Raw genomic sequence first — 24,202 nt, forward strand, 5'->3', positions numbered from 1 at the left:
TGGGAGAAACTGAATTTCTATGTGGTAGTTGAAATAAGGTTTCTGGTTGCTAGTTAAAATGCAGGTACCTATGTCAGCTGCGAGGGATTGGGGGCAGGAGGAGAAGGGGATGACAGAGGATGAGATGGCTGGATGGCATCACTGACTCGATGGACATGACTTTGAGTGAACTCCAGGAGTTGGTGATGGACAGGGAGCCCTGTCGTGCTGCGATTCATGGGGTTGCAAAGAGCCGGACACGACTGAGCGACTGAACTGAACTGAACTGATGTCAGTTATACATCTGTTTAAATCTAGTTCTTTTTTCAAAGAACACATTTTAGAAGGAAAACTTAAAGACCACCTAAGGCTTGAGTCAGGCTGAATGATTTGGTGTTCAGGTGTCACACCGTTTCTATAACGATATAGGTTTTTGAGGGCAAGGACTTTGTGTTGCTCAGTACTGTCTCACCAGTGCCCAACATAGTGTCTGACATGTGGAAGAGAGTAAATATTTATGGGATGAACTAGTAAAATGATGAACAAAATTTCTTGTCTAACAGGTAGTTTTGGTTAGGGCTTCTGTGTATTTAGTACAATAAATTAAGCTCAAGGATCCTTGTTCTAACTTTCTTTAATGACCTCTGAAGTTCTTGATCATCTTTCAGCCCATAAAGTGGGTCTTTGAACCCCTTTCATTTTGGCATCTTATAGCATATGTGTATAAATCTGCTGTATTTTCTTAGGTCATAACAAGCTGGCCTGGGTGCAGTAAGGAGCTTAAAACAATGGAGGAGCGCAAAGTGAAGAGGAGAAGTCCTAAGTCTTTTAGTGCCCACTCTACTCAGGTTAATACCAAAAAAAATGCCATTCCAGTTAGTAAAAGCACGGGGTTTTCAAATCCTGCATCCCAGTCAACTTCACAGCGACCAAAGTTAAAAAGGTGAATTCTTCTCTTTTACATTATTATAGCAAAATGCTATTAAAGTAAATACTAAATCCACTCAGTCTTATAACATTTTTTTTATCTTGGTTTGACTTTTGAGGTACATACTATATGTGATTTAGAAAAAATTTTATGAAGGTTACAGTGTACAGAGATTAAAAAATGCAGAATGAATGATTGGCTTTAAGGCTCTTTGTCTCATATTAAAATATACAGAGCAAGAGAACTTGTAGACAAAGTTGATGAGCTAGCCAGAAATGGAAAAGAGGTATGTGGTGGTTGTTTTTTACACTGAATATTTGTGCTTTAGTTTTTTTTTTTTAATAATGAATTCATTGTTTTAATAGAAATGATTTGTATTTATTGTAAATATTTAAACACAGGAAAAATTAAAAGAACAGAAGAACACTAAAATTCCACCACCTGGAAGTAATCATTATTAACATTTGGTGAACATCATTTGTCTTAAAACTTGAAAGGAAGCGGGGGACAAGTTTGAATGTGTTATGTATTACTGCTGCATATATGTATTTTGTAGTGTTAGATATTTGGAAAGCAAGATAATATCTTTAGAGAAAAAGCACTTCGTAACCTCCATCCTTTAGGTAGTTATGATTAAATAAACTTCTAGCTGCAAGTTCATCATGAGAGTCAGTTAAGGAAGTAACGCTGTGACGCTTTGTAGCCGCTAGATTTACACAAAAGAAGAGGGCTGTCTTGGTGATGATCTCACTCTTTTTGAGGAAGCCAAAGAGACATAACCAGAGACACTTGGAAAAGAACATTCCAATAAGGACTAAATGAAAAACAACAGGAGTTACAAGGGCTTCTGGAAAGGAGTTTTCCTCCTGGAGGAGTTTAATTTAGAGTCAGATTTTGAATATGGTTATGGTTGGTGGAAAAAGAGGGCCGAGAGATTTGCAAGGAGATCACTCCTTTTTCCAGATTTTTGCATCAGTTTATTTGTAGCTCATTGTCATTTTCTACCTGGTACTTTTATTCCTATCTGCCATTCTAGAATGTAGGCTTCCTGATGCCTGGGGCTTATGTGCCAGACAGTATTTAGAGTAGGACTTGGCACAAAGTGTAATTTCAGTGGGTACTTTTTAATTGAATTATTTTAAAATAAAGTGAAACAGCATGACATGATCAAAAAACTTGAAGTAGGAAGGGACAGATTTATATTTTCTTTTTTGAGAGGGTTGTTAAATGATGAACTGATGCAAAACAGTTACTTGGATAAAGCTTCCAGTTTGAAAAAAAACAATTTGCTACACCAAGACCTTATATTCTGTAGTAGTTTATCTTAGATTTTAATGTGAGTATGAATCTCCTGGGGATCATTTTAAAATGTAGTTTCTGAATCAGTTAGTCTGAGATGGGGCTTCAGATAAGCATTTCTAGTAAGCTCACATGTAATAGGGATGGTACAGGTCTTAGACAGCACTAGAGTAGCAATCTAATATCATATACATATAAAATTACAAATCTTGCTTTGTGAAGAACTGTTACTGACCTACTGTCAACAGCCCATGTGTTCTAAATTGATTTCAAGAGAATTAGTTTTGTCTTGCCACCTTCCCCCCACACCCACAGCCCACCCTATTCATCTGACCCAAACTGTAGTGAGTACAGTTGTGGGGAAGGTGTCTTCACACAACATTATGCAGAAAGTAATTGATTACTCAGTATATGTGTACTTCAGGATCTGTAGTATGTGTTGGGGTTATAAAAGTAACCCCTGTTCCCAGTTAGTCTTTCATTCACAGACCACCTTTAGGAAGTTTCCTCTGCTGTCCCTAGGCTGAATGAACTGTTTTTTCTCTTTGTTCCCATATCTCAATGTGTGTAGCACCATCACTCAAGTGTTTGGGAGCCTGGGATATGATGCTGCTGCTGCTTCTAAGTCGCTTCAGTCGTGTCTGACCCTGTGCGACCCCAGAGACAGCAGCCCACCAGGCTCCCCTGTCCCTGGGATTCTCCAGGCAAGAACACTGGAGTGGGTTGCCATTTCCTTCTCCAATGTGTGAAAGTGAAAAGTGAAAGTGAAGTTGCTCAGTCGTGTCCAACTCTTAGCAACTCCATGGACTGCAGCCTACTAGTCTCCTCCATCCATGGGATTTTCCAGGCAAGAGTACTGGAGTGGGGTGCCATTGCCTTCTCCGTGGGATATGCTAGGCATGTATAATAATAATCAATGTCTACTAAGGGCCTACTAATGTCTGAAAGGGCCTTCCTGAGGAAATCACATTTAAAGGATGTGTGGGAAGTAGCCTGGCAAAGATGGCAGTTGTGGGGGGGGGGGGGGGAACGATGCTAATGTAGGCAAAGGATTAGCTGAAAGTAGATGAGAGAATGGATTTCTAGGAAGCAGAAGAGATTCAGAATGTCTGGAGCATTGACAGAACAAGAGGATTCCTGAAGGTTATTGGACTACTAAAGGGTTTGAATTATGTCAATTATATGATCTGATTTTACTTTTTAAAAATTGACTTGACTGCTCTGTGGGCAAGGAAGGGGGACTCAGACAATACACAGAGGCAGGGAGACCAGTTGGGAAGCTGTTGGACTTGTTCAAATAAAGAACAGTAGCAGTGGAGAAGGAGAGAACCAGAAAGCTTATAGAGAGCTTTATGGATATAATCAACAGGACTTCCTGCCTGCACATGGGAACCATAGGAAGCTAGAGGAGTCAAGGATGATAACAGACTTTAGCACTCCATCACATCATGATTGTGAATTTATGTCTGTCTTTCTCCTTAGACTGGGCATGCGTCAGTACAATAACTGATGTCCTGTGCATGTTCATGTACTCAGTATCTGGCACCAAGTCAGCTACAGAGTAGGGGCCTCATAACCACTTACTGGACAACCCATGGTTCGGGGAACAACTGGGATAAGGTTTAGATGGGAAAGCAGAATGTTTCCTGAGAAATGAAATATGAAACATAGGCTAGTAAGAAGACTTACTAATTCTCTTTTCAGTTATTTATTTGCATATCTAAAGAATTAGCATACTGGAGGAAAAGAATGTCCCCTGGAGGAGGAAATGGCAACCCACTCCAGTATTCTTGCCTGGAGAATTCCAGGGACAGAAGAGCCTGGCAGGCTGCAGTCCATGGGTCACAAAGAGTCAGACACGACTAGCAGCGGAGCACGAAGATCTATACTCAAACTTTTTATATACCTTAATAGCTCTAGTTTACATTTGTTTGAGATTTTCACAGCCTGTTCTTCTGGTTTCTGCCGTGAAATGACTGCTTTTACTTAGTATTGTTTTTATCCTTATGTCTTGTTTTTATGGAAAATTCCATTTAACTCACTAATTTTACTGAATCTAGAACAACCTGAAAAAATGGAATGATCTCTTTTTAAAGATAATCACATGCAGTTGATTTTTTTATTGCCTCCTTTTAACAGAGTGTCGAAGGAAAAGGCCAGACCTCCTGGTGGAGAAGGCAGAGGTGCCCAGGCAGCCCCAATCCAGCACTCCTTCCTTACCGACGTCTCCGACGTCCAGGAAATGGAGAGGGGCCTGCTCAGCCTGTTAAACGACTTCCATTCTGGCAAACTCCAAGCATTCGGTGATCCACAGTGTTTCTGTCCACTCTTTTCCTTCTCAAGATATTTGCATCATATTTTCTGCATGTATTTGTCATTCTTTTTTTTTAAGTGTCAGGTTTTTTTTATTAGAAAAGTCCGGAGGCATAAAATGCAGTCATCCTAGATTTCATTTGTCATGGGATATAATTTACCTTTTAAAGTTTCAGGAGAAGAGATTTTTTTAACAAGGGTTGATTAGTTGAAATGTTAAAGTAGGATTGCTATTGATGGATTAAGTCTCTTGAAAGTATAACGAACAACAGGGACATTCTTTGTCAATTAAAATATTTTAGATTTAGTGTTTTCAATTTGGAAAGACTCGATTATTTTTCTTTGAAGCCTAAACTTGTTTCTTGCTCACGAGTCCTGATTTTCAAGAATTTCATGACTGAAGTTCTTATAAGACTCTTAATTCCACTCAGATTATTGTAAAATTCTGGGTTACTTAATTCTAATGGCTTTTGTCAACTAGGACATGAATAGATGGTGATAACACTCCTACATATGATATTATTATTAAAAATTTTTTTTTAGCTAAAAGCATTCTTATATTTAAAAAATTTTTTTCTATATAATTTTTTAATGCCTGATCATGTTTTAGATTGTTATTGTTTTCTTGATCAGGGATTTGATTTATAATTTTACACAGAAAATATGTAGTCATTTCAACGTGATTTACAAAAAGAAAGAAAACTGATTTATTTTATGTACCTAGACTTTAGAAGTTTTTCCTCAAGACAGTTAGTTTAACCTATCCTAATCTTTATTAATGTTCTGGAATGTTCCCCCAGGAAATGAATGTTCCATTGAACAGATGGAACATGTTCGAGGAATGCAGGAGAAATTAGCTCGCTTGAACTTGGAGCTCTATGGGGAGTTAGAGGAACTTCCCGAGGATAAGAGAAAAGCAGCCAGTGACTCTAATCTGGAGAGGCTTCTGTCTGATGTGAGTACCATCCTCTTTTTTTTTAATTCTTTTTTTAGTCAAAATTTGTATTGAGATAAAATTCACCATTTTAATCATTTTAAAGTATAAATTCAGTGATTTTTAGTATACTCACAAAGTTGTACAGGTATCACCACATCTAATTTCAGAACATTTTCATCACTTTTCATCACTCCAGAAAGAAAGCCTATACCTCTCCATTCTCCCCTCTCCCCATCCCACAGCAACCACCAATTAATCTTCTGTCTCTATAGATTTGCCTACTCCGCACATTTCATATAAATGGAAGTCATAAAATATGTGACTATATATGTCTGGATTCTTTCACTTAGTGTAACATACACTGTTTTTTAAAAAAATTTATTCAAAGGAAATTATATTTACATCTAGGCATGTTTTCTGAGATGCTGGCAAATCTAAAAGTAAAAATATTTGCTTCTGTACATATATAAAGGATCTTAAGATATAAAAGTATCTCAAAAGATCCTGGCATGATTAATATATTTTGCATTAATTACTCAGGTGGTAGTTCCATATACATTTGGTGTTTATTGTAATTTAGTGCAGGGTCTCCATAGAACTGTATAACTTTAGGCAATTTAATGTTTTTGTAACTCAGATTTTTCTCTCTGTAAAATAGGGATGATTAATTCTACTTCTACTAAAAGCGTATCATGTGAAATCTTTTTGTAATCCATAAAGTTTTTAAAGATTTTGATCATTAAAATGGCAACTTTTTTCTTTTAAAACCTATCAGATGATTATAGTTAAGAATAGTTTAAAAAAAAAAAAGAATGGTTTTAAGAATACTTATAAAGCTGCTTTTTTTATCATAAGGTTTTAATTCTTTTCTCATATTCTTATTTCATAAATACTAAAGCTACTTTATTATTATTTTAAGTGACTTTCTCAGTCTAAAAAGTTTTGGAAAGTTCTTTAATATTTTGCTTTTTTATTTAAAGAAAGTTTAAATGAGAAATAATTTCTTTAATATCTGATCAACAATTATCTGCTTATGATATTTATGTTATAAAAATGAAAATTAAATTTGTTGCTTTGTGTTTACAGCTAGAAGAATTGAATTCTTCCATGTATCCTTTGCTTAGTATCAGCAGTGAAAAGTTTACAGATTGTAATTTTTGGTGAATAGTACTAATGAAGTGAAGAAGCCTATTATTTACTGGGGCCATCTCTTTTTCCTTTTGGTTTCTAAATGGAATTTCCTAATTGTTTTGTATGCTTAAAATTTTTTTTTCTATCATTTGTGCTTTGCTTTGTATTGTTTTTGGGATTTTAACACAAAATTTTAAATATTTTAATCAAAAGAATTAAGAATTAGCCTAGTTGCCATATACATTATTTTGAGTCTTAGATTCTGAAGGTAAATGGGAGTGGGACAGTGGACATAATAGACTACACTAAATTTAATGTTAACGCATTTAAAAAGGTGTAGTATGGGGTTAACTTAAAAGAAATCACCCAGGCACATGTAAAATATTCATGTTTTGACATTCCAATTTAGAGCATTTATTTCAAGAACTTTTTAAAATGTATTTTTAAATGTAGTGATAGGCACAATATGAAGTATGTAAGAATAAAAAAAAAAGATCTTGTCTATATAGAATAATTTCAGAAGTAAGGCATCTCTTTAAACCAAATAATGAGATACTGGTAAGGATACTGGTTATAGAGTCAAGAGATTTAATTTTCAAAATTTGATTCCATATTTTGCTAATGTAAATTTTGGTAGATTGTTTAACATCTTAGAGTGTCCTCTGTAATTTGAGATAATTGCTACATGTAATGATGTGTATATGAAAATTTCCAAACTATATGTTATAGACTATGTATTTTAAAAATATTTTGCTATTATTGCTATAAAATATACTATTTCTAGCTGCTAAATTGTATAATAACAACAATGAAGAAATAGGAAGATAGATATATATATAAATCCAGTAGTGGTAGCTAATATCTAACCTTTATTGAATACCTATTATTCACCAAGTATTATATGAGCATTTTACATGCATTATCTCATTTGGTCCTCCCCATGAAGGTAGGTAGTTCTACCCTTCATTTTACAGATGAAGAAAACACACTTTTAAGAAGCCACATAAACTGTAGGGAGATATGGATATGAGATATCATTGTCAAGAAAGACTTTAATACAGGGATAAGATATGAGTTAATTAGGAGGTGTTTCTCAAGGGATAGTTCCTAATTCTTTTTTTATATTCTTTTTATAAAAATATATATATTTTTTAATTTGGCTGCACTGAGTCTTAGTTGCAACGTGTGGGATCTAGTTTCCTAACCAGGGATTGAACCCAGGTCCCTGCGTTAGAAGTGTGGAGTTTTAGGCGCTGGACCACAAGGGAAGTCCCTTTTATATTTGTTTTAAGCTTCATATTCTATGCTTTATATTCTTTCTTATATGCTTATGACACACAATTCCTATCCTCTTATCTGAGTTTTTGTTAAATATTTAGACTTATTTGTCTCACCACCTTCCTCAGTTCAACCCCCACATTTAAACAAGGCATGGTGGTAGAGTACAAGAATGTGGGCTTTGGATTGCTTGGTTTCAAATGTTGGTAAGCAGCTGTAACCTTGAGCAAAGCCTTGAGCAAAGCCTGGCAACCTTAGTTTCCTCATCATTAATGTTCTCTCTGTAATCATACTTTCCCCTCCTAATTTTGCTCTCTATAATCAGTTATTGGTTTTGTTCAGTCACTAAGTCATGTCAGACTCTTTGTGATTCCATGGACTGCAGCATACCAGGCTTCCCTGTCCTTCACTATCTCTCAGAGTTTGCTCAAACTCGTGTCCATTGAGTCAGTGATGCAGTCCAACATTCTTATCCTCTGTTGTCTCCTTCTCCTCCTGTCTGCAATCTTTCCCAGCATCAGGGTCTTTTTAATGAGTTGGCTCTTCACATCAGGTAGCCAAAGTATTGGAGCTTCAGTTTCAGCATTAGTCCTTCCAATTAATATTCAGGATTGATTTCCTTTAGGATTAACTGGTTTGATCTCCTTGCTGTCCAAGGAACTCTCAAGAGTCTTCTCCAGTACCATAATTGAAAAGCATGAATTCTCCAGTGCTCATCCTTCCTTATGGTCCAACTCTCACATCTGTACATGACTACTAGGAAAACCACAGCTTGGACTATACGGACCTTGGTAGGCAAAATGATGGTTCTGCTTTTTAATATACTGTCTAAGGTTTGTCATAGCTTTCCTTCCAAGGAACAAGTGTCTTTTAATTTCATGGCTGCAGTCAGTGTCCTCAGTGATTTTGCAGCCCAAGAAGGTAAAATCTATCACTCTTTCTACTTTTTTCCCCATCTATTTTCCATGAAGTGAAGGGACCAGATGCCATGATCTTAGTTTTTTGGATGTTGAGTTTAAAGCCACCTTTTTCACTCTCCTTTTTCACCCTCATCAAGAGGCTCTTTAGTTCCTCTTTGCTTTCTGCCATTGGAGTGGTATCATCTCCATATCTGAGGTTGTCGATATTTCTCCCAGAAGTCTTGATTGCAGCTTGTGATTCACGCAGCCTGGTATTTCACATGATGTACTCTGCATATAAGTTAAATAAGCAGATCGTCTTGGACATCTGAGTGCCTTCCTGAGTACGTACACTTGGACATTTGGGTAACCCTGAGTCCAACTCATGAATGACAAAACCAAAGAGAGACAGACAACTACAGATAAAGACTCCAAACCAGTGGGTCTCATTGGCAGAATGCATACTACTTCCACCTTAAAGTGACTGGTCACCCCTTAGGCCCAACTGAATGGGGGAGGCAGAAGTTGGTTAGTCTTAAGTATGGGTCACCCATTAGAGATGGTTCTCAAAGTGAAGTATGAAATGATGCTTCATTGTTATGACTTTTAGGAGCACCAGAATGAGGTGCATTCAACTATTTGGGGGCATTAAATAGGGGAAGGTGGGTGCAATGCAGTGTTCTTTTTATCCTTTATATTATGTTCCAGTTGTTAAGCTGAACTTAGGACACACTTGAAAAAAAAGTATTGGGATTTGAACATCACATAGAAAAACTGGTTTCTAATCTACAGGGTATTGGGCTTTGGAAGAGAGAGGAGAGGGAAGAAAATAATTTTTATATATTTCTTTCCCCCATATATATTATGAAAAAAATAATTAAAATATCTTCCCAAAGATTTTAGGTAATTGAAATATATCCCTGGATATCTTTGAGCATTGTTTTCTGGAATCTACGTACAGAAGAAAGAGCAGTTTATTATCTGCTGAGCAATAGATAGGATTGAATAATTTTTATTAGTTATTTAGAGAGCCTAAGAAAAGGCTACAGTCCCTGACAGAACAAGTAGAAAAGTCTCTGCCTGCTAAGAATGATGATAAGTGGTCAAACATAGCCCTGTCATCAGTGCCCCTATTTTTTTAATGTTCAAGAGTATTTCAAAATCCTTTCTATTACTATAGCAGATATTGCTAATCAGTCATGGCACTGTCTGCCATTTAACTGGACAGGGACATGAAATTACTTGCTCTCTCTTAATTACAGTTAGTTGTCAGGCATTATCAGTTCTATTTTATATTCTTTCATTCTCTACCCTCATCGCCTGATTCTATAATATTTCAAATTTCTGTTCTCTGGAAACTAGAGTTGCACTGTTCAATATGACAAACACTAGCCAGGTTATCTACTGAGCACATGAATTGTGTCCAATATGGATTGAAATATTCTATAAGTATAATGTGCACACCTAATTTCAAAGATTTAGACCAAAAAGAAGAATGTAAAGTATCTTAATGTTTTTATAAAGATTACTTATGAAATGATAATTTTCTAATTATTAGTATAAATAAGTATATTTTAAAAACTATATCTGTTGCTTTCATTATATTTCTGTTGGACAGTACTGCTGTAGACTTTAGACATTGCCACTAAATAGTTATTCTTCCTAAAACATCACTTTTATCTTGCCATTCCTGTTTCTTACCAAGTTCTTCACTGTGTCAGACTTTTTAAAGGCTCTCAATAATTTGATCACAACATATTCATCTTGTTATGTTTTTCATTATTTTTCATTCCCATCAAGTTGGGTCTCTGGATGCTCAAATTTATGCTCACCTTAATGCCTTTGTTCAGGTTGTACTTTCTACCTAGAGTTACCCTGGCCTACCCTTTCTCCTTATCAAATAACACTCAAGCTGACCACATTCATAAAGCATTTTGTTTGTACCTCAGACTAGCATTCTGCCTTGTTTCATCTTATATGTGTTAAATTTCAACCTTCCAACCGAAGGAGAATATCTTTGACAGCAGAGTTGCTAGCATTTCGTTGTTCACAGGATATCTAGATCATTGTTTGAACTGGGTCTTGAAAATCAGGTGGTAAGTGAAAGGTGAAAGAGGAAAATAAAAGGCAGTGATTAGAAGGATAGGGAATAAACTTCGCAGGAATTCTATCCTATTTCCAATCTTCTTGAAGAATAGTCATAGGATTATAGGAAAGGTTTTAGAACTATGATGATTTTCTTCTATTTTATTCTTTTGGACTTTCAGAAAGAAATTATCTTCCCAAGGATCATAAAGTGGTGTTATCTTCTCAAGTGAATTTTGTTAATGCAGTAAGCTTTCATATTTACTATGAAGATGATTCTTGCTGCATTAAAGTCATTTTGTACTCTAATAGAACTAGGAACACAGTCTTGAATCAGTGACTTTAAGTCTTCAAATTCTAGACATAGTAAAATATTTCACTACTTTTAAAGACCGTCTTACCACATCCAAGTTTCTCAATAACAGCATAGGCACTTTCTCTTTAAACATATTTCTTTTTCTAATACCTCTGTCTCTTAGCTCTTGAATGTAATTTCCAGAAATGTAAAAAAAGTACTCATTAGAGAATGAAAATGTTCTTAACTGATGAATTCAGACAAAAACTCCATTTGGCAGATGCACAAGATGTTCCAAATACTTCCACCAGCTAAAATGAAATTCAGTTGCTTTCTCATGGTTTGAAGAAAAGCAGCACTCTTTACTTTTCCAGCTGAATCCAGTAGCAGAATCATCTTCCACAATAAGGAATTAAAGTAATTAAAGTGCAAATACAGTGATTGCTTTCACATGCTGCTTTTAGTAAACTTGACTTGCCATAATTCACCTAACTGGAGGTCTAGGCCTTATTGAAGGCTTAATCAGGAAATGTGATACAGAGCTTTTGCTGCTATGCTTAATATTGTTGCCTTACGGGTTTATACTTGAAATGCACTGTGCTAAATGTTGTGGATGGGGCTGAAGGATTTATCCTTCCTGAGCTCATCAAACTTATTCCACTGTTGATAAGTTGATGATGCACAGCCTTTTTGTGGCAGCCCAGCTTCAGTTTACATTAGACAATCAGTACACACACCTGGTGTGTTTTCCAGTGGCCAGTGACAACAAAATGTTGAATGAGTATTTGTGAAATTTGCTATTTTTAATAAAGTGATTGTTTTAAATTAAAAACAGTCTCTCTGTTTTAGATAAACTTACAGTCTTCAGTCTGGGGATACAAGGGCTGGTTCAATCCTCAAAGGGTAAACTGTATTTAGAAAATTGAGGTTCTGTACCTTCCTTGCAAACCTTGCACCTTGTGCACATTTAAATATTGATATAATGAAAAAGAGCCTGGGCTTTGATCTTACTTGACCTTGGTTTGAATCTCCATTCTGCCCCTTAGCTTTAGGTTCATATGTGTTTACTCAGTTTCTGTTTTTTGTTTTTAATCTAGAAAAATGTGGTTAATAACCAGCTTGTAATGCTTGTAATGCGGAGAAGGCAATGGCACCCCACTCCAGTACTCTTGCCTGGAAAATCCCATGGATGGAGGAGCTTGGTAGCTGCAGTCCATGGGATCGCCCAGAGTCAGACATGACTGAGCGACTTCACTTTCACTTTTCACTTTCATGCATTGGAGAAGGAAATGGCAACCCACTCCAGTGTTCTTGCCTGGAGAATCCCAGGGACAGGGGAGCTTGGTGGGCTGCCGTCTATGGGGTCACACAGAGTCGGACATGACTGAAGTGACTTAGCAATAGCAGCAGCAGCAATGGTTGTAATGAGGAAGTAAAACATGTATATATAAGATCCTTAGCACGATAGTTGACACCAGTAATGTTCAGCAGTCAGTAGCTTATTAATATTAACATTAGCTTTTAAACAATACATGAACCGTGAACTTCCAGATGTTCAAGCTGGTTTTAGAAAAGGCAGAGGAACCAGAGATCAAATTGCCAACATCCGCTGGATCATCGAAAAAGCAAGAGAGTTCCAGTAAAACATCTATTTTTGCTTTATTGACGATGCCAAAGCCTTTGATTGTGTGGATCACAATACACTGTGGAAAATTCTGAAAGAGATGGGAATACCAGACCACCTGACCTGCCTCTTGAGAAACCTGTATGCAGGTCAGGAAGCAACAGTTAGAACTGGACATGAAGCAACAGGCTGGTTCCAAATAAGAAAAGGAGTACGTCAAGGCTGTATATTGTCACCCTGCTTATTTAACTTATATACAGAGTACATCATGAGAAATGCTGGGCTGGAGGAAGCACAAGCTAGAATCAAGATTTCTGGGAGAAATATCAATAACCTCAGATAGGCAGATGACACCACCCTTATGGCAGAAAGGAAGAACTAAAGACCCTCTTGATGAAAGTGAAAGAGGAAAGTGAAAAAGTTGGCTTAAAGCTCAACATTCAGAAAACGAAGATCACGGCATCCGGTCCCATCACTTCATGGCAAAGAGATGGGGAAACAGTGGACACAGTGGCTGACTTTATTTTTTGGGGCTCCAAAATCACTGCAGATGGTGATTGCAGCCATGAAATTAAAAGACGCTTGCTCCTTGGAAGGAAAGTTATGACCAACCTAGACAGCATATTAAAAAGCAGAGATTACTTTGCCAACAAACGTCCGTCAAGGCTATGGTTTTTCCAGTAGTCATGTATGGATGTGAGAGTTGGACTATAAAGAAAGCTGAGCGCCAAAGAATTGATGCTTTTGAACTGTGGTGTTGGAGAAGACTCTTGAGAGTCCCTTGGACTGCAAGGAGATCCAACCAGTTCATCCTAAAGGAAATCTGTCCTGAATATTCATTGGAAGGACTGATGTTGAAGCTGAAACTCCAATACTTTGGCCACCTGATGCGGAGAACTGATTCATTTGAAAAGACCCTGATGCTGGGAAAGATTGAGGGCAGGAGGAGAAGGGTACAACAGAGGATGAGATGGTTGGATGGCAGCACCAATTTGATGGCCATGGGTTTGAGTGGACTCCGGGAGTTGGTGATGGACAGGGAGGCCTGGTGTGCTGCGGTTCATGGGGTTGCAAAGAGTCGGACACAGCTGAGTGACTGAACTGAACTGATTGAAATAATTCATATGCCATAAATATTTTCCCTTTTTAGTGTATAATTCAGTGGCTTTTAGTAGATTCAGAGTTGTGCATCCATCACCATAATTTAATTCTAGCTAGAACATTTTATCACCTCAGAAAGAAACTCATAAGCAGTCCCAAACCCCTCAGCACTTGGCAACAGTAATCTACTTTCTGTTTGCATGGATTGGCCAATTCTGGACATTTTCTATCAATAGAATTATACCATACACAGCTTTTGTGACTGGCTTCTTTAACTCCTATAATGTTTTCAGGATTGTGAGTTTCATCCATGTTGTAGCATGTATCAATACTTCTTTTCCTGGCTGAATTATATTCTACTGTATTGATATACCACATTTTGTTTATTCACTTATAGCTCACTTGCCTTCACCTTGTAGAATACGCCCATGCTTCTTCCACCTTGTTTCCAGGCCACAGAAACAAGCACCTAAATGGAGATGGGGGAGGGCAGGGACCCACTGAACACTATTTTTTAATAATCTCAATTTCAGTAAATTTTGGCATTCTGAGTTGAAAGGATTTTTGGTCAGTTTATCTAATCATCTTTTTAAAACCCCTTTTAAAAATGAGAAAGTCACCAGAACATTAAATGCAACCTTCAAAACTTTTCTGTTGGGATTAGCAGGTAGGGATTCCAGGGGAAAGAGCATCTTAGGTCTGATAGAGCAAAAGGAAACTCTGTCATTTGACATGTTTTTCTTGGACGAGTCCTGAGACAGTGAAGAAAAAGCTGTTTCCTGTGGTTTAGTGACAGAGCAGTAGATTGACCTTGTTTGTTTAGTTGGTTCATTTGTCCTTTGTGTCAAGGAACTCCATGTGGGTCTCAGGTGACAAATTTTTAGTTTATCTAATTTGTATCCTTTCACACAACTTAAACGTTAAAAGACAACAGAAAAAAACATGAGGTACTTGGATTAGAACAAAACCTAATTATAAAATTTATCATTTATTATACAGATGTTACGTATTTACCTTCCCAGGTGGCACTAGTGGTGAAGAACCCGACTACTAATGCAGGCGGTCCTAGAGAAGCAGGAGATACAAGAGACAAGGTTCAATCCCTTGCCGGGGAAGATCCCCTGGAGAAGGAAATGGCGACCCACTTCAGTATCCTGGCCTGGAGAATCCTTTGGACAGAGGAGCCTGGTGGGCTACAGTCCATAGGGTCTCAAAGAGTCGGACACAACTGAAGCGACTTAACACACGTTTACTGTAGAAAATTTTTACTTAAAATTGGATTTTTTTTTAAGTACTACCAGAGCAAACCATTTAACATTTGTTCACATACTTCCAAAGTTCTAAAACATTTATTTACAAAAATTAAAGTGAAAGAAAGTGTAGTCCCCCAGTAGTATCCGACTCTGCGATCCCGTGGACTGTAGCCTGTCAGACTTCTGTCAGTGAAATTCTCCAGGGAAGAATACTGGAGTGGGTAGCCGTTCCCTTCTCCCTGGGATCTTCCGGACCCAGGGATCCAACTCAGGTCTCCCAGATTGCAGGCAGATTCTCTACCATCTGAGCTACCAGGCGACTCGAAAAATTACAAAAATTAGGTGGCACAATTCATATAGTTTTCTAACATTTTTCATGTTGTGAACATCTTTCCTTGGCGTTAATTGTTCATCTACATATTTTTTAAAAAAGGATTCATAATAAATACTTAAAGGCATTTTGACCAGAATCAATAAAAATTTATCAAGAAGGATATTGTTTGGGCTTTGGTACCTCTTGTATAATGTGAAAATTGGCAATAGGTATTAAAATAATCGGAGGATTTGCTGAAGATTAAGAAACCCCACCATTTGCATCACACAGCCTTAAAGTTACTGACTTTCTTGGAGACCAAGCAAACACTGGCTTCAGTATCCAAGTCTCCTGTTGGGGTTTGGCTCCTCTGCTCTTGTCTTCAGGGGCTTCTAGGACTACAGCGACTCCTGGGATCCTGTCACAAACTCCCTGGAGGGTGACAAAGGAGCAGGATCGCCGACTTGGCCAGAATCCGGTGCAGCCCTAATGATGGGGGTGTTGTCCTCCCGGCTTCTCGTCCCCCAGCTGGGACACCTGGCCACCCAGTCCCTCCAGCCGCTCAGGCCCGGCTATGGGGTGTGGATGCCGGTGCTGCAGAGCCGCCTGCGGGACCGGGCGCGGCCGTGTTGTCGGGACGCTATGGAAACGGCGCGCTGCCGACCCGCCCCTTCCCCCGGCTGCCGCCAGCGTCCTGCTCTCGCCCCTCCACGCGATCCAAAGAGGAGGCAACCGCCAGGAGCCGGGTCTCTCCGTCACCGCCTGGAGGTAAAGCCCTTGGCTTCCGGGCCGCATAGCTTTTGCTTGGGGGCCGTCGGGGTCCAGCGCCTCAGCGGTTTAGTTCCCGGTGCAGCCTCGGGAAGACCCTAAGCTGCTCCCTCTCTGGGCTCCCCTTCCGTAGCCTTGGGGAACCAGCGCCCAGAAGTGGCGCTTGGGAGGAATGAAACTATCCCTGCCTAGGGTCAAGTTTGAACTGGGCCGTTGCCAGTAAACTCTTAGCTTCTGCAGAGCACGCATTTGGGGTAGAGATGAAGTCAGGTTCGTTAGCACTTGGTAAAACACTGATTTTCGTAGGATTCTGAACTCACTCACAACGACTCCCACCCTTCGTTGGCTAGTTCTCGCCCTCTTCCTCCCGCGGAGTCAGAAATGTGAAGAGTGGAAGGGGTGGGCGTGGGGTAGCAAAGAAGAAATACAAAGAACCTGCGAGTACAGTTCATGGTTAGAACTGCCTAGCTCTGAAAAGTTAATATGCTAAGATTTGATGAATAGGATTATATTCCTAAATAGGTCAATAGGATCAAATCATGGCACTTATATTTATCCTTTTAAAAGTACTTGCTGCTGCTGCTGCTGCTGCTAAGTTGCTTCAGTCGTGTCCGATTCTGTGCGACCCCATAGACGGGAGCTCACCAGGCTCCCCCGTCCCTGGGATTCTCCAGGCAAGAACACTGGAGTGGGTTGCCATTTCCTTCTCCATTTAAAAGTACTTATGCTCTATTTATTAATAAATCTTGCCATATATCAGAACAGAATATCCAGACATCGCTTGTATTCAAGTGCAGCTCAACCCGTGTAATTGTTTTCAAGCCCATCTTGACCTTTGTGCACCATAAGAACCCAAAAATCGTGCTCTAAAAACCATTATTTCCATGAAGGAAAGTAAGGATTGAGACTTGAAAGTTTTAGAACAACAATAATTGGTTGTTTTTCTCAAATGAATTTAAATAGTACAGTCTCTTCTTGTTATAATTTTAATGTTTATAAACTTCTCCAGTGAGCAAATTCATCATTTGAATATGTCCAGTTTTGGCTCATGGGTTTCCCCGGTGGCTCAGGGGTAAAGAATCTGCCTGCAACTCAGGAGATGTGGGTTTAATCCCTGAGTTGGGAAGGTCCCCTGGAGGGGAGGACATGGCAACCCACTCCCGTATTCTTGCTGGAGGATCCCATGGACAAAGGAGCCTGGCGGGCTACAGTCTATAGGGTTGAAAAGCATAGGACACTACTGAAGCCACTGAGCAGCAGCAGTTTTGGCTCACAAGTGTGCTATTTCCTATCCCCTTCTATGCTATTAATAGGGCAGATTTCCTCAAAACATGCTGTTATTTTCATCATTTACTTGTACATTTAATAAAAATTATATACAAGTTGACATTCAAGTGTCTTGTTTTTACATGCCCTGCATATTAGACATTTAACTAGAATTACCTTTCATTTCTATTTTTTCATGAATCACACTCACTTTTTCTCTACACCTGTTCTTTTTGCAGTCTTTAGAACCATACAACCCAAGAGGAGGCATATTTAAAGAACTAAAATTTAGATAATAAATGAATCATTGTACAACTTGCAGTGTGAATTGCCAAAGTACTCAAATGTAGGTACCTCTGTGCCAGGGAACAATGTTTTGTTTCCAGTTTCCACTCCAAGTCAGTGTCTTGTCCTGTGCAGCAGAACCAGAGTAATTTACATTCCTCCAACTGTGTAACCAGTCACCTGTGGAAACATAGTTAAGGACAACATGGTTCTGATTTATCCCAGTGATGATTTATAGCTCTCTGTATGGACTGGCGATTGTCCAGCCCTCTCACCCTTTAGTCTGACTGATTATCATACGAATCACCACCTTTTCTTTCACTAAGCATAGAGGTGCCAGTGTCAATTGCTAAGTTTCTAACTGATATGCCAGTTATAAAGAATAGTCAGTCATGGAATAGAAAGTATATTTCCAAATTAACCCATAGTAGTCATATATCAAATTAAAGTTACACTCACATATTAGGAAAAATCCAGTATAATCTTTAAATTTGATAGCCAATTACTGCCTGTGTGTCCATACGTGATTTTCTTTACCCTGTTCTTCTTGTCTGTAATCAAACTCTCAAGGTGAATGTGAGAAATATATGAGCTTATGTATAGGAAAGAGTGACTAGCACCGTGCCAGTCAGAGTAGCTGTTCAAAAAAAAAGGATAGTAAATACAGTATTTATGACATATTCCCCTCCCCACTTTGATTTTGTTACTTATTATGTTTGTTGGATCCAGTTACACACAAGAAGAGCTACAGACTCAGTTCAGTCACTCAGTTGTGTCTGACTCTTTGCGACCCCATGAATCACAGCACACCAGGCCTCCCTGACCATCACCAACTCCCGAAGTTTACTCAAACTCATGTCCATCGAGTCAGTGATGTCATCCAGCCTCTCATCCTCTGTTGTCCCCTTCTCCTCCTGCCCCCAATCCCTCCCAGCATCAGAGTCTTTTCCAGTGAGTCAACTCTTCTCATGAGGTGGCCAAAGTACTGGAGTTTCAGCTTTAGCATCATTCCTTCCAAAGAACACCCAGGACTGATCTCCTTTAGAATGGACTGGTTGATTCTTCTTGCAGTCCTAGGGGCTCTCAAGAGTCTTCTCCAACACCACAGTTCAAAAGCATCAATTCTTCGGCACTCAGCTTTCTTCACAGTCCAACTCTCACATCCATACATGACTACTGGAGAAACCATAGCCTTGACTAGATGGACCTTTGTTGGCAAAGTGATGTCTCTGCTTTTGAGTATGCTATCTAGGTTGGTCATAACTTTCATTCCAAGGAGTAAGCGTCTTTTAATTTCATGGCTGTGATCACCATCTGCAGTGATTTTTGGAGTCCAAAAACATAAAGTCTGACAGACTAGGATCTCTTATTTTACTCCCCTTTTCCATCAAACTTTAGAAATATGTAGAGCCCTTCTTTTACCAAGTGAGGTAAGAAGGAGTTCTCCACTTTGTGTCACCCATGCTGGAGTTTCAATTCAGGGGAAAAACTAGGCTGTAAGTGAAGAAGCAGCAGGACATTCCCTCTTCTAAGAGTGACACACTGCTTTGTGTAAAAACAAGAGTGATCCTAAATGATCAAGGAAGATCTTTATGGTACAGTGTTTCGGCTTTTGGAGAAAAGACACTGAGAAAAGATTAAAAACTGGATGAGAATTTGATTTTGTACTCAGGTTTCGAGTCTCTCTTAGTATTAGAAGATATTGTAGCTGCTTTTTTGTAAATAGCTGCCCTACTGTGTATTATAATTCACAATATCTATTTTTGTTCCCAGAGTGAATTCTCACCTCAAATAAAAATGCTTTCTTCCAGTTTGCTGATGTCATTAAAAAAAAAGTCTGTGCCATTTACATATAAATTTGATTGTAAGCTTATTTTGCCACCTAACTCACTTGACCCAATGATGGAAATTACTAATAAGATCACACAAATGGATAAGTTGTTACAGTTGTGATGCAATTGTCAGTTCAGTTGCTCAGTCGTGTCCAACTCTTTGCGACCCAATGAACCGCAGCACACCAGGCCTCCCTGTTGATCACCATCTCCTGGAGTCCACTCAAACCCATGTCCATTGAGTCTGTGATGCCATCCAACCATCTCATCCTCTGTCTTCCCCTTCTCCTCTTGCCCTCAATCTTTCCCAGCATCAGGGTCTTTTCAAATGAGTCAGCTCTTCGCATCAGGTGGCCAAAGTATTGGAGTTTCAGCTTCAACATCAGTCCTTCCAATGAATATTCAGGACAGATTTCCTTTAGGATGGACTGGTTGGATCTCCTTGTAGTCCAAGGGACTCTCAAGAGCCTTCTCCAACACCACAGTTCAAAAGCATCAATTCTTCAGTACTCAGCTTTCTTTATGCTATCTAGGTTGGTCATAACTTTCCTTCCAAGGAGTAAGTGTCTTTTAATTTCATGGCTGCAATCACCATCTGCAGTGATTTTGGAGCCCCCAAAAATAAAGTCAGCCACTGTGTCCACTGTTCCCCATCTCTTTGCCATGAAGTGATGGGACCGGATGCCATGATCTTCGTTTTCTGAATGTTGAGCTTTAAGCCAACTTTTTCACTCTCCTTTTTCACTTTCATCAAGAGGCTCTTTAGTTCTTCTTCACTTTCTGCCATAAGGGTGGTGTCATCTGCCTATCTGAGGTTATTGATATTTCTCCCAGAAATCTTGATTCTAGCTTGTGCTTCCTCCAGCCCAGCATTTCTCATGATGTACTCTGCATATAAGTTAAATAAGCAGAGTGACAATATACAGCCTTGACGTACTCCTTTTCTTATTTGGAACCAGTCTGTTGTTCCATGTCCAGTTCTACCTGTTGCTTCCTGACCTGCATACAGGTTTCTCAAGAGGCAGGTCAGGTGGTCTGGTATTCCCATCTCTTTCAGAATTTTCCATAGTTTGTTGTGATCCACACAGTCAAAGGCTTTGGCATAGTCAATAAAGCAAAAATAGATGTTTTACTGGAACTCTCTTGCTTTTTCGATGATCCAGCGGATATTGGCAATTTGATCTCTGGTTCCTCTGCCTTTTCTAAAACCAGCTTGAACATCTGGGAGTTCACAGTTCACGTTTTGCTGAAGCCTGGCTTGGAGAATTTTAAGCATTACTTTACTAGCGTGTGAGATGAGTGCAATTGTGTGGTAGTTTGATCATTCTTTGGTATTGCCTTTCTTTGGGATTGGAATGAAAACTGACCTTTTCCAGTCCTGTGGCCACTGCTGAGTTTTCCAAATTTGCTGGCATATTGAGTGCAGTACTTTCACAGCATCATCTTTCAGGATTTGAAGTAGCTCAATTGGAATTCCATCACCTCCACTAGCTTTGATTGTAGTGATGCTTCCTAAGGCCCACTTGACTTCACATTCCAGGATGTCTGGCTCTAGATGAGTCATCACACCATCGTGATTATCTGGGTTGTGAAGCTCTTTTTTGTACAGTTCTCCTGTGTATTCTTGCCACCTCTTCTTAATATCTTCTGCTTCTGTTAGGTCCCTACCATTTCTGTCCTTAATTGAGTCCATCTTTGCATGAAATGTTCCCTTGGTATCTCTGATTTTCTTGAAGAGATCTCTAGTCTTTCCTATTCTGTTGTTTTCCTCTATTTCTTTGCATTGATAGCTGAGGAAGGCTTTCTTATCTCTCCTTGCTATTCTTTGGAACTCTGCATTCAAATGGGTATATCTTTCCTTTTCTCCTTTGCTTTTCACTTCCCTTCTTTCACAGCTATATGTAAGGCCTCCTCAGACAGCCATTTTGCTTTTTTGCATTTCTTTTTCTTGGGGATGGTCTTGATCCCTGTCTCCTGTACAATGTCAGGAACCTCTGTCCATAGTTCATTAGGCACTCTGTCTATCAGATCTAGTCCCTTAAATCTATTTCTCACTTCCACTGTATAGTCGTAAGGGATTTGATTTAGGTCATACCTGAATGGTCTAGTGGTTTTCTTCACTTTCTTTGATTTCAGTCTGAATTTGGCAATAAGGAGTTCATGATCTGAGCCACAGTCAGCTCCCAGTCTTGTTTTTGCTGACTGTATAGAGCTTCTCCATCTTTGGCTGCAAAGAATATAATCAAATCTGATTTCGGTGTTGGCCATCTGGGGATGTCCATGTGTAGAGTCTTCTCTTGTGTTGTTGGAAGAGGGTGTTTGCTATGACCAGTGTGTTCTCTTGGCAGAACTCTATTAGCCTTTGCCCTGCTTCATTCCATACTCCAAGGCCAAATTTGCCTGTTACTCCAGGTGTTTCTTGACTTCCTAGTTTTGCATTCCAGTCCCCTATAATGAAAAGGACATCTTTTTTGGGTGTTAATTCTAGAAAGTCTTGTAGGTCTTCATAGAACTGTTCAACTTCAGCTTCTGCAGTGTTTCTGGTCAGGGCATAGACTTGGATTACCGTGATATTGAATGGTTTGCCTTGGAAATGAACAGAGATCATTCTGTCATTTTTGAGATTGTATCCAAGTACTGCATTTCAGACTCTTTTGTTGACTATGATGGCTACTCCATTTCTTCTAAGGGATTCCTCCAAGAGGAGCTACCCTGTGCCCAAGGTCAGGGGCAGCGGCTGTGCTTTGCTGGAGCAGCCGTGAAGAGATACCCCACGTCCAAGGTAAGAGAAACCCAGGTCAGACGGTAGGCACTGAGAGAGGGCATCAGAGAGCAGACAGCCTGAAACCACAATCACAAACAACTAGCCAATCTGATCACATGGACCACAGCCTTGTCTAACTCAGTGAAACCAAGCCATGCCATGTGGGGCCACCCAAGACAGACAGGTCATGGTGGAGATGTCTGACAGAATGTGGTCCACTGGAGAAGGGAATGGCAAACCACTTCAGTATTCTTGCCTTGAGAACCCCATGAACAGTATGAAAAGGCAAAAAGATAGGATACTGAAAGATGAACTCCCCAGGTTGGTAGGTGCTCAGTATGCTACTGGAGATCAGTGGAGAAATAACTCCAGAAAGAATGAAGGGATGGAGCCAAAGCAAAAACAATACCCAGCTGTGGATGTGACTGGTGATAGAAGCAAAGTTCGATGCTGTAAAGAGCAATATTGCATAGGAACCTGGAATGTTAGGTCCATGAATCAAGGCAAATTGGAAGTGGTCAAACAGGAGATGATAAGAGTGAACATCGACATTCTAGGAATCAGTGAACTAAGATGGACTGGAAAGCAATTGTCAGACCCTAATAATCAGTGAAGGAATTGGGCTTTTTCTTGGTTAGCAACTTTTAGAAAATTGGTAGATGTGGTAGAATTACTCATTTACTCACTCGGCAAGTACTTATCAGGTCCCTAACAGTTGGCAGGCTTCCAAGGTGGTGCTACTTGTAAAGAACCCACTTGCCAATGCAGGAAACATAAGAGACGTGGGTTCGATCCCTGGGTTGGGAAGATCCCCTCTAGTCAGAAAGAGCAACCCACTCCAGTATTCTTGCCTGGAGAATTCCATGGACAGAAGAACCTGGTGGGTTACAGTCCATGGGGTTGTAAAAGTCGGACATGACTGAGCAACTCACCCTTTCTACCTGTTGGCAGGCACTATGTGATAGGCAACTTCTAAAATGAGTCCCTACAACCCCAGCCTCCTGGTATACCTGTCCTTGTGAAACTCCTCCCCCTCAAGTGTGAGCTAGAATTGTTTCTAATACAGGCATTGCCAAACTTTTTCTGTAAAGGGCCTGGTAGTAAATATTTTTAGCTATGCAGGCCACATGGTTTCTTTCCCAAATACTCAATTCTGCTGTTATACTATAAGAGCCACCAGAGCCAAGATGTAAATAAACGTGATTAGCTGTCTTCCAATAAAACTATTTACAAAAATAGGCTGTAGGCCAAATACGGCCTGCTGACCATGTTTACTGACCCCTGCTCTGACTAATCAAAAGTGATGGTGTATTACTTCTGAGATTCCTTCTGAGATTTTGTCACAGACTCTGGCTTCCATCTTGCCTGCCCTCTCTTACCCTCTAGCTTGCTTACCATTTTGTGAGCTAAGCTGTGGAAAATCCAGCCAGAAGGGGAGCCTCCAACCTACAAGGAACTCTTGTTCCAACAGTCTGAGGAACTGAATCTTGCTGACAGCCCTCTACCAGGGCTTGGAAGTGGCTCCTTCCACAGTTCAGCTTTGCAATGACAAAAGCCCCAGCTGACACTTGGATTATGAGAGATCCTGAACCAGAGAACCTAGTTAAGCCAGCCATGCTTGACCCTTGACTCATGGAAACTATGACAGAATAAATGCTTTTAAAAAAATATATTTTTTAATTTATTTTTTGGTTGCAGCACCCAAGATCTTCACTCTAGTTGTGGCATGCACATTCTTAGTTGGTACATGTGACTTCTTAGTTGAGGCCTGTGGGATCTAATTCCCTGACCAGGGATCGAACCTGGGCTGCCTGCCTTGGGAGCTCAGAGTCTTAGCCACTGACCTACCAGG

At 39.5% G+C, this 24,202-nt stretch overlaps 1 protein-coding gene across 1 annotated transcript in view; it reads left to right on the forward strand.

The window, feature by feature from the left end:
- Positions 1 to 11,960, forward strand: part of CCDC28A (coiled-coil domain containing 28A) — an 88,801-nt gene extending 76,841 nt beyond the window's left edge. The window contains exons 5-9 of the mRNA XM_052645618.1: positions 726 to 922; positions 4,346 to 4,509; positions 5,320 to 5,474; positions 6,543 to 6,565; positions 11,405 to 11,960. Coding sequence (XP_052501578.1) covers positions 726 to 922; positions 4,346 to 4,509; positions 5,320 to 5,474; positions 6,543 to 6,565; positions 11,405 to 11,459 — 594 coding nt within the window. The 3' untranslated portion in view covers positions 11,460 to 11,960. The remainder of the gene's footprint in view (positions 1 to 725; positions 923 to 4,345; positions 4,510 to 5,319; positions 5,475 to 6,542; positions 6,566 to 11,404) is intronic.
- The last annotated feature ends 12,242 nt before the right edge of the window (positions 11,961 to 24,202 follow it).

The sequence above is a fragment of the Budorcas taxicolor genome, chromosome 9 (genome assembly GCF_023091745.1).
Source record: "Budorcas taxicolor isolate Tak-1 chromosome 9, Takin1.1, whole genome shotgun sequence".
In the NCBI taxonomy this organism is placed as follows: Eukaryota; Metazoa; Chordata; class Mammalia; order Artiodactyla; family Bovidae; genus Budorcas; species Budorcas taxicolor.